Here is a 10,989-nt window from a genome sequence, read left to right as displayed (position 1 = left end):
GGTGCCCAGCCCTGCCCTCTCCTCGGAAACCTCCTCCCGCCCATGGAAACTTCTGCAACGGAAAGTCAAAAAAATGAGGATTGGAGACCAGCGGCGGGGAAATTATCGCGCGCTTCCCACGGCACCAGGTTCCTGCAGCCATTACCGCATTATTTTTCCTCCCGCCAAGCTGGGGAAAGGCTTGACGGAGACCTCACCCCAAAACCGTCCTACGGCAAGGCAGCCGGTGCCCCGGCCGCTCCAGAAAACGCCGGCTGGGTTGGATTCTCGGTGTCCTGCTCTTTTGGGCCGGGAGCCGGGATCCATCCTGAGGAAACGCCACACAACGCGGCAGCACGGGTGGCTGCGTAACCCCAGACGAAGACACCTCGGCCGCGGCCCGGGCGCGACGACATCCTTTTCCGGCACGCGAAAGCGCGGAGAGGGTGAGTCCAGCCTGAAAACACCTCACCCGCAGCCAAGCGCTTTCCAGAAAGCAGGAGGTACAAAACCGGCACTCGTACCCCCCCACACCCCCCGGTGCCAGCGGCTGGGACCGGGGCACCCCGCGCCGCGCTGGATCCTGGCGGGGTGCTCAGCACCCGGTACCGCTGCTGGGTGCCCAGCGCCTCCGCACCCGCGGCAGGGTGCCCGGTACCCACGGCCTCTATCCCAGCGCCGGGGGTGCTCCCCCATCCTACACCCGCCGTCCCGGCCCGGGCCCCGGTACCGGCAGGTGCCGCTGTGCGCCCGGCGCTGGGGGGGGGGGGGGGGGGCGGCGCGGCGGGGAGGTGCGGGGGGCCGAACCCGGGCGGCGGCGGGGCCGGGCGGTGCGTCCCTCCCGCCGCGGCTGCCTCCGCCGCCGGCACCATGGGCTGCTGCTGCTGCCGCCTCCTCCTCCTCGCCCTCCTCCTCCTCCTCCCGGCAGGTAAGCGCTCGCCGCCGCACCGGCCTTCGGGGGGGGGTGTGTGTGTTTATTGGGGACCCCCACCCCGCTACCCGGCTGGGGGGATGCGGTGGGGACCGGGAGGGGGTAAGGCACCCCCCCCCCTTGGCGGGTGCAGCCCGGCTCCCCCCCGGCAGAGACAGGGTGCCCGGAGAAGGGCCCAGCAGAGCAAAACACACCCCCGCTCCCACTCATACCCCACCCCCGACACCCGTGGGTGGCTCTTTTCCTCCCCCCCCCCCAAGGGTCCCTGAAGCCAGGGTGCGGGAGGACAAGTTGGGGGACCACCAGCCCCTCCTCACAGGCAGCCTCCCCACCCGGGCTGGAGCTTTCCAACCAGCCTTGCACCCCACTTCCCTGCTCTGAAGGGGCTTTTCTCCTCCACCCCACTCCGGGGCAGAGGCTCCTGCCCCCCACCCAGCACTTCCCCTAGCCCGCCCCCTCCCCTCAGACTGTCAGTCAGCACCCCTATTTCATAGGAACACCCCACTGGAGAAATTCCCCCCCCTCCAAGACACTGGGAGGCGAGGGTTGCGTCCACAGCGGGTGCGCGTTTCCCACCACAGCAGCTGCTGGTTCCCCCTCCGCCCAGGTCGGGGGGTTCTGCTCGCTCAGGCACAGGGGAAAAATCCACTTGCGTACAGCAGCGACCGGGACCCACGCGCAGAGAAACACACCGGACCCCGCTGTTATCATTAAACCGCCCTCGGCGCGCGGCAGCGAGGGGCCATGACCGCCGGCGGCCTCCGCGACAGGGTGGCTGGCAAGGCCATGGCCCCAGGAGCTGGCAACCCTCACCCCAAACTACGTCGGCTCCAGGAAGATCTGCCCCCGCGCAGCCACCCCACTAGCGCACGAGGAGGGGGAGACAGCCAAATCCTCCTCCTCGTGATGGAGGAGTCGGCCAACTACCTCTTCCTTCCATGCTCCCCACGCGCGAGCGTTCACGATGGACGCCCACGTCTCTCCGCGGCGATGCCGCTGGCTCCCTTCACAGGCTTCCCCCTGCTCCGAATTTGGCCACGGCCTGTGCCCGGAGTCAGCCCTCGGCCGCTTTGGGGTGGGAGGCAGGTTTTTCCCAGCAGCTGGGCCAAAGCCCAAGCTGCTCCCACGACCGTCCCTCCGCACAGTCCCAGTGGGGCTTGGCCAAAAAGCCAGGAAAGGGTTCCCTGGAGTAGGGTCCCCGCGCGCTCTGCTTGCTCCCAAACACCCCCAATGCCCCAAATCTCTCAGTTGCTTTTTTTTTCTGCCATAGAAAAGAGGTAATACCCAACAAGAGATGATACCTGAAAAAGGACCCCCCCAAAAAAACAAAAAAGAAAAAATATCCCCCAACACCAAAAAAGAAAAATACCTCCCCCCAAAAAAACAAAGAAAAATACCCCCCCCCCAAAAAACAAAAAAAGAAAAATACCCCCCCCAAAAGAAATATTTATCACCCATGAGAAAACAAAAGCCATCATTTAAATATGCTTCGAGCTCATTCTTCAGGACTTAGTGACAGGGAGGACGTCACCGGGCAGGAGCAGAACAAGGCTGGGCTTTGCCTGGCCACGTAATGAAATCACAGCGTCTCTCACAAGGAAGTTTTCATCCTATCATTACGTCTTACCCTGGATGTAAATTCCAACCTGCTTGGCTTTCCTGACCTGACACCTGCCCCCGTACAAGCCCACTTGCCCCTTCAGTGGCTCACCCTGCTCCCCAGCTGGTAGCCATGCTATTTTAGAAGTACCTACAAGAGGCAGCTTTTGGCTTTAAAGGCTTCAGGAGGAGCCTCTGGGGAGGAAAATGTGATTTTTGGGGGGGGTCTCGGCACCTGGCACCACGGGCTGCTTTGAGCTGCCACGTCCACACCTGGGAAAGGTGTTGAGGGGCCCAGGCAGGCAGGACCTGCTGCCAGCCCCAGGGGCTGACCCACCGTTTCGGCTGCTGTGGGGTAACATCCCAGGGAAGTAAGTGCAGCCTAACAGGTATTTTAATTTAAACAAAATATAACATGCAATATCTCGAGTTTCTTTAATTTAAACAGGGCAAAAAACCATTACCACTATTTTTTAAACAGGGCAAAAACCTCACTTCTTTAAACCAGGCGAAAACACGTTACTAATTTTTTTTTAAACCGGGCAAAAAACCCACTTTTGGAAGAGCTGGTGCCATAAGCTACTGCTCTCGATGAGGGCAAAGCTGGCAGGGAGCTGGAAGGCTCCCGCGCCAGCCAGCCACCAGCTGAAGCCAGCGCAGCAGGCGACAGCCTGCCAACACCCCCCGGGGGACGCCGGGCCCTGCCACCCAAGGGTGCTCCAGGAATGCCAAGGACACCCCAGGCCCTCGGACAGCTCTGTCTCTTGAGCAGTAGCCACAGGTTGCTTCATCACTCCGAGAGGGAAAGTGCACATCCGAATGTTCCACTCCACCTTCTTTTCTGCTCCAGTTCCGTCACAACTGGGTTCATCGGGCAACCAACAGCCCTTGCTGCTGGGGTTGGGCAGGTGGTTGCCCGAGGAGGACCGGGACACCCACCCCAGGCAAGGAAGGAGATGGCCAAAGGAACTGTGCGGGCAACCATCTTTATTTTAAAATTTGGCATTACCGTTTTTAGCTGGGAAGAGCAGAGACTGCAGGATGGTGAAGCTGTCCTCCTGGTTCCTTAAGAGCCATCTGCTTCCATCAGCTTTTCTTGGGGTCTGAAGAGCATGCGGGAGCGAGCCAGGCCCCCACGTTAGTTCCTTCCTCCCATGCAGTAGCCTGGAGAAGAGCAGCTGCTGCTCCAAGCCAGGCCATAACCCACCAGCCAGTGAAGACCTCACTTGGAGCCCCTCATTGCCAGCTTGCCCAACACCCCCAACCTTGTCTTTGGTCACATGGGTTTTGCTCTTGCCTTTTGCAAAAGGCCGGCCAAGCATGTCCACGAGGTGCTGGAGCAACACCTACATCCAGAGAGTTGGATACTGGTGGGTTTGCTCAGCAGCAACCCCTGGGGAGCTGCATTCTCAAGGGGGGCTACCAATGGACATCTCTGGGGTGCCGTGGCCAGCTGCCTCTTTGGGACAGCCTCTCCCAGAGGGACAGGGCCTCAGGATGGTGAGGGACACGTGGAGACAGGACACTGATCTCCATTGCATAGCTGTTTATTAGCTACAGGAGGCTTCAGGCTTCGGAGCAATTAGACCTAAAGCACTTAATGACCATGCAGCAGGATGCTAATTATGCAGGAAGCCAGCTTGGCTGGCCAGCAAATCACAGCAACTGCAGATTTGATGTGGTCTGGTGGCCTTGACTTCTTTACATAGTTTTGGGTAGCTTCGCCTTTTACCTGTCGATGGGCCTGGCCCTTCATTTCCTCACTTGGTTTCTTCACCCTCTCAGAACTGGTTTTGTACCGTCGCCAAGATGGGCTGAGGCTGAAAAGAAAGGTGGTACAGCAGGAGCTGAGCAGGCAGCAAGGAAGCAGCACATGGCCCCGGGGTGCTCCTTGTCGCTGCCAGCCTTGTAGGTCACTAGCACGCACGTGGAGGGTTGCTGGAGACCCGCTGCGTCGGCCCTGGTCTATTCTAAGCTCTACAGCAGTCAGAAGCAACCCTAAGAGTTGCCATTCCCAAGTACCCACCTGGCTGGGTGGCAGCATGCCCTGAGACAGCATGGAAAGCTCGTTGGGTCTGAGCCAGAGCTCCAAGCCTGCAGAGCTGCTCCCAGGATCACCCCACCACTCTCCCTTCCCATGGATAACAAGGTGGGTCTGTGCAGCGGCGCCCTAGAGGAGCAAGGACACAAATTCAATATTGAAAGGCAACCACCACATCATCCTTCTTCCATATCACTACAGCATTTCATCAGACACTCATTTACTGCAGATGGGGCCCTCCGACCAGAGGGAAAGGAGATGAGCAACACCAGAGCCCAAATTACATGGTGACAGAGAAGACGAGGCAGCCTGGTGTGGAAAAACAAGTTGAACCCAAAACAAGAACCAGTTTTATGTAGCTGTAGCCATCACGAGGAGACCTTTAACCTTCAGCTTTCCACAGCTAGATGCTACCAGTTCTACATCTAAGCAGAAAGGTCACAATAGAAGTTGCACCTGAGCGAAAGCCAAGGGGAAGGGAACTGCCAGAGATAGCACAAAGTATGGGAATCCCCCACCACAGAAACCAAAGCCAAGCCAACAAGGTCATGAACAGAAAGCCCTCACCCTATATTTAAATGTAAATCACTTTATTGCCCGGCCTCACTCAGCCTGGTAATAAACCAACACATGCTGCAGGACCTAAAGCATTAGGGCTGTCCATTGATCATTATTTACTAAAAAACAACATAATACATGACCTGCAAGAAGCATAAGGAAATTATATAACCCCTCACACATCACTCATCAACTTACCTTGGCATTTAGGGTCCAGATACTCTCCTAAAAACAGTAAAAGAACTCCCCTCCACATCATCCCCCAGCCACACCATCATTTATAATTACTTACCCATAAGCTTCTCCTTAAACTCTCAGTAATTCTGTGCAGCAAGAAGCCCCCTCCAGCCACCAGCTTTTATGCCAGAGCCCTGAACTCTGCTAATAGCCCCTGATCACCCCAACAAGCCTCACCTGGGACCCCCACCCACGCACCCTCAGCCCATTGGGCTGGGACCTCCATTTAGGCTCAGGCTCAGGTTCCCAGTTCTTCTTGTAACTGGGAGGTGGATGTCTATGTCTATAGTGTTGTGGGGGTTTTTTGCATTTGTGTTGTTCCTAGGTTGTCTTTAATGTCTTTTTTTTTGTTGGTTTGAGCTGATATTTTCTTTTTTGGTGTTTTTTTTTTTTGTTTGACCTCAGATTTAATGTATTCCTTTGCCTTGAGCAGAGGATGGGGCTGTATCCTCACCCTTCTTTACCTACTGTTGCTCTATCTCACGGGTATGCAGTGAGATCGCTGTTGACCTTTGTTTTCCAAAACAGAGACCCATGAGTTGAATTGGTTTCTTGGATATTGTGTTGTTTGGGTGCTTTTATAAATGCCTGCCCCAAAAACAGCTGCTGAGCTGGCACAGAAAGTGGTACCAACCTTGCCGCATGAGCAAGGCGTGTTCTTGGTGCCCAAGTAACCAACAGATCTCTTTGTTGCTGTGGCTTATTCTCCATTTCTTGTAATTTTTTTTCCTGAGAAGGAGGGGCTAGATTTTATTTTTATGTACAGTCAGGGTAAGCTGCTAGGAGGGACAAGAAAGAAAACAATATTCATGTATCAGAAACCTGTATCATTCCTCAGGCCTCGGTTGTCAGAAGAGCATCACGTACTGCACCTGGTGTGGGGAGTCCTTAGTTAATTGGGGCTGAGAGCGCTACTGCATGGGGCGTGTGGGTGAGGTCACGTGGACCTTCTGGTGGTTACATCAGATGTGATGAGTCACGATAGAAGGCGTGTTGAAAGTTCCGTCTCGGCCTTATCAGTGGATGTTTGTTGGCTGTGGTGTGGCTGCTCCGTCTGATGTCATTCACTCAGGCTACAGATGTCCTCTAGGTTCTATTTCTCACACTGTGTTTTGGCTGGTGGAATGATTTCAAAGCTTGCTACGAGTGCTTCTGAAGCACTGGAGAAGGGCATTGCCGGAGAGGCTGCCAGCCCAGGGTGGGCAGCCGCTTCCCGAGCGGAGCATGGGAAGCGGTCATCTTCCGCCGGGCTGAGACCTCCTCCTTGGCGTGGCTTGCGGAAGCCAGGAGAGGGAGATGCTCCACCGGGTGGATGGTTCCTTGGCTTGGGCAGGCCATTAGGTTTCATGTTCCTTAGGAGCAAGATGTTGAGTTGTAGGGATTTGGGCTTTTCTTCTTTTGGTGGTTCCCCGTACTCCTAGAGGAGGCAACCTAGAAAAAGGACCTCTCTGTCTGAAAAAGAAGAGCAAAGCCAGGGTGGAGTCTTGGGAGTCATGTGGTCCTAAGAGAAGTTTTATGGTGGTTTTTTGTCCCTCACCCCAGCGCACTGCTCTGGTTCCTTCTCACAGCTGCAGCTCCTACAGACCAGGTATTGGAGAAACAAGGGAAGACCTCACCTTGGCTTCGCTCTTCCTTTTTGGAGGGGTGGGTAGAGGACTGGGCTTGCGGGCAAGCTGGGTGTTCTTCTGGCCACCCAGCTCCCTGGGGACAGGCAGCACCCACCTGTGGGGCAAGCTGTCCATGAGCTGGGTGCAGTGGCACAAGGACACGATGAGCTATTAGCCAAGGAGGGGTCTTCCCCCAGGTCCTTCGTGTCCCATCATCCTCGCCCGGCTCAGAAGCAGCCTGCATCGCCTCCAGGACCCCGGCTGGGCTTTTCCTCTGGTGCCAAGGGGCTCAGCCTGCCTTTGAGGGGGGGATGTGCTGGGGGTGAGAGCTTGGACCCCGGGGCAGCTGCTGGGTCCTGGATGGCCCAACCAGAGGTGACGGCTCGGGGGAACAAGAGGGTAGCAGGGGGCCGGCAGAGGTGAAGGCATCGCCATCCATCTGGAGACCCAGACCTCCTCTCCCATAAGGCCCAGGATGGCTGCCTGGTCTCAAACCCTTGAGAACGACCCTGTTGCTCGAGGCTCCTGGTGACTCCAGCCAGGGCTTTCACGTCCCACCCTCGGACAGGAAAACCGTCAGGCTGTGCTCTCTTGGGGTCGTGGCTGGTGGTACCTTCATCTCTTGGATGCGGGAGGTTGTGGACTAACAGTGCCTGCTAGAAATGCTGCTTGTACCTTCTTTATCTTAAAAAAGGAGATGCGGTCTTGACAGCCTCACTTTTTTTGTACCCTACCACCTGCCCCCCAAGTGGGTGTGTTGGGAAGACCATATGGGGATGCTTCAACCAAGTCAAGAAAAGTCAAGGGGGCGGGGGGGGGGGGGGAGTACCAGGGTAAAAGCAAAAAAAAAAAAGGCACAAATCAATCACTTGAACCTCAGCGTCAACACGTTGAAGGGGCAGGTTCCTGCAGCTTGTTTCTGGCCGCTGAAAGACATGCACCCAGTGGTGTTGGTCCCTACCAGATGTTGCTGCAGGTGCTTTGCAGGTCCCACCACACCAGCATGGGACCTGACGCTTGCTGCCGGTGGCACATCAGGGTGGAGAGTCATGCAAAGGGATGGAGCAGCAGAGGGAATACATAGTTTTATGGTGGTGTGGTGCCTGAACTGATCAAGGGAGCCACCAGCCTCTGTAGGACAAGTGGGGACCCATCAGGCTCGTTGGATGGAGCGAGCTCTTGTGGGCAGGTTTGGTCCTGGCGAGATGCTGGGGGTGAAGCCAAGCTGTGAAAATCAGTGCGTTCGTCTGAGCTAGTGGCTTTTAAGCTCAGGATGATCACAGTAATGCAGCTTAAGTCCTCCTGGCAGTAACTGTGAGGTATTAACCAGGAAGCCTGAGATGTAGAGGTCTTGGGATGAGGAGACATCAGAGTGCCCTCTTGACAGCGGAAGCTTTGCAGGAGCCTGGAATGCGTTGGAAAGCTGGGAAGGAGGAGGCGGGATGTCTGGGAGCTTCCCTGGTGCTGCCGTTGGGCTGGGTGTGGAAACCATGGGTGCTGAGCCGGGTGCCTTATTTGGTAACCAGACTCCAGCCTCCCAACCATCTCTTCTCCCTTATCCTAAGGTCCATCAGCCTGGGGCCTCAGCAGGAGGGAGAGAGGGAGCCTGAGGAGGGTGAAAGCTCAGAGGTGTCTCCAGGTGCCAGTCCCTGGGAGAAGAGCACCCATGACCTCAGTTCCACCTCCCAGGCCCTCCTGCTTGGGCGATGGAGTCCATCACAGGGATATCCACAGTGCCTGGAAGAAGAATTTGGCGTCAAACAGGCCAGGAAGTTGTGCTCCTAAATGCCTTGGGCTCTAGTAGGAGCCGTGCCCCAGAGCTGGCTTTAAATCCCTGGCCAAGCATTTTTTCTGGCAGTTCCTTGACAAAGCACGTCTTCATGAAAGGTCCCTTCAGACATCCCTTCTGCTGTCCTCCTCCACTGAAGGTGTGCGGGTTGCGTGGAGCCCTCAGATGCCTGCAGCCTTCTGTTTGCACTGATGGCTGAAAACAACCAAAAAGATGGTTTAGTGAGTCCCTGCTCGCCGGTGCTACGTGTTTCCATCTCTCCTTCCGCACGAGGTGCTGTCTCCTGGGTGCTCAGCAGTGAGGGGCTTTAGCTGGAAGAACCCCATGTTGCACAGCCCCTGCTCCCAAATTTGAGTCCTTCCCATGCTGTGGATTCCTGGTGCAGTAAGAGCCACGTGGTGGGCCAGCAATGGCCCTGTTCCATCTAAAGCGCATCTCCGGTGCGGGTTGGGTACTTCCTCGCTACCCTGAGTGTCACCTGCGTGGGTGGCATTTCGGTTTGGCCCCGGGGAGGGGGGGAGACAGCAGATTCGGCCGTGGTGGTTGACAAGGCCTCCTTGGGGGGTGGCTCGGCGACGGGGAGGAGGGCCTTGCACGCCCACCAGCGATGCCCGGCCGCGATAGTTGCCCGTCCTCTCGCTGCTGTTGTTTCTCGCGTAGGTGACCACCAAGCTCCTGCCTCCGGAGCCGAGGTGGGTGTTTGGCTTCAGGGTTCCCACAAAACCAGCATTTTGCCGTGTGTGGGGGGGGTTTTTTTGTCTTACACACTTGTATAATTAGTTCCCGGTGGCTTGTTTTCACCGGAGCAAGTTCTTGCTCTTCCCAGCGCTGGGCTTGGGACTCTCCGGGGAGTCTAAAAATCCCTCCCGAGGTCACGTAGCCTGGGCACGCTCTTCCCTGGGCCCCACCGTGCCGAGGGAGCCGGCGGCCAGCGCGGGCCCCGGGCCGAGCTGAGCCCCGGAGAGTGGAAAGGGGAGGAAAAAAATGGAAAAAAAAATGGCTCTCCCTCACGCGAAGGAACGGAGACAAATGAGCGAGCGCTGGCTCTCAGCATTTTAATAGGGGTAAACTTGTTTCCGGCCTCGTTCCCGAAGCCTTCGGCCTGCACCCGAGCCCCAGGCCGCCCCGGGGACTTCCCCGTTACTGACACGGCTTTGCCTCGCTCCTAGGACTGGGCGATGACTCCGCGGCGTGGTCCCTCGCCCTGCCCGGCCCCGCCGGCCCGGCGGGGGGGGTCCCAGCGGGAACGGGCTCCAGGGGTGCCGCTGGCCCGGCACCGGCCGCCGGCCAGCCCTCGCTGCCCGCCTCCACGGGACCTGCCGGAGACGGGGCGTCCCCCGTGCCGGCGGCGGGGGGTGGCCGGGGTACCAGCCCTGCGGCGGCACGCTCCCCCGCTCCTGCTTCCCTCGCCGACGGCCCCTCCATAGCCTCTGAGCCCAGCTCGGTGCCGCCGACCTCGGAGACAGCCCCGGGTCTTCGGACAGCGAATACCGCCGGCTTGGCGAGAGGCACGACGGATTTGGGGGCAGCTCCCAGCCCCACGGGTGTACCGGCGTCCTCCTCCTCATCCTCCGGCACCGTCTTGTCCCCCACGCCTCTCCTCGCCGGCCCTGGCACCGCCCAGCCGCCGCTGCCGACCGAGGACGTCCCTTCTCTGGGGACGCTGGCCGTGGCAGCCGGCCCGGCCGTGGAGCCGACGTCCCCCCCAGTGACTGCGAGGAGCCCCACGGCAGCTGCGGCCACGGCTGATGGCAAGACCTCCCTCTCCACCGGGGTCACCATGGAAGAGGTCCCGCGTGCCTTGAGCGCAGGTGAGCACCGCCGCTCTCCGTACGCGTAGATAGAGGTAACATCAACCTCCGGGCGCTTGGGTGAGAGGGGCAGACCCCCGGAATCGGAAGGGAAGGGGTGGTCAACCTTCTGAGAGCACCTTTCAGCAAAAGCTGAGCTTTCCTGGAGGAGCTGGTGTCATCTGCTCCACCAGTGGGGACAAGCAGTCGGAGCTACCAAACCTCAGTAGCCTGGAGAGGTGAATAAAATGTGCAGTTGCAACTTTGATGTGAAATGCTTAAGGATGAGGGGAAACATCTGTAAGGCCAGGGAAGGGAGGGATATGGACCGTTTTCTAGCCTTGGCTCAGCTATAAATGCTGCCTGGTGCCAGGAGGAGCTTCAAGGAGCAAGTCCAGAGTCCTCAAGACAAGCCCAGCCCCTACGGAGCACCTTGGCGAGGATGGAAGTGTCCTCAC

At 57.9% G+C, this 10,989-nt stretch overlaps 1 protein-coding gene across 1 annotated transcript; it reads left to right on the top strand.

Moving 5' to 3' along the window:
- Positions 1-849: 849 nt before the first annotated feature.
- On the top strand, positions 850-10,670 carry LOC309416251 (uncharacterized protein; the record flags this gene model as incomplete). Its single annotated transcript, XM_082015823.1, has 2 exons — positions 850-907; positions 9,893-10,670. The coding sequence occupies 2 exons, from the start codon at positions 850-852 to the stop codon at positions 10,579-10,581; spliced, it is 747 nt and encodes a 248-aa protein (XP_081871949.1). The 3' UTR covers positions 10,582-10,670.
- Between the last annotated feature and the right edge of the window lie 319 nt (positions 10,671-10,989).

The sequence above is a fragment of the Phaethon aethereus genome, assembly GCF_964289735.1.
Source record: "Phaethon aethereus genome assembly, contig: HAP1_SCAFFOLD_783, whole genome shotgun sequence".
NCBI lineage: Eukaryota > Metazoa > Chordata > Aves > Phaethontiformes > Phaethontidae > Phaethon > Phaethon aethereus.
This window is presented reverse-complemented; position numbering and strand designations above follow the sequence as displayed.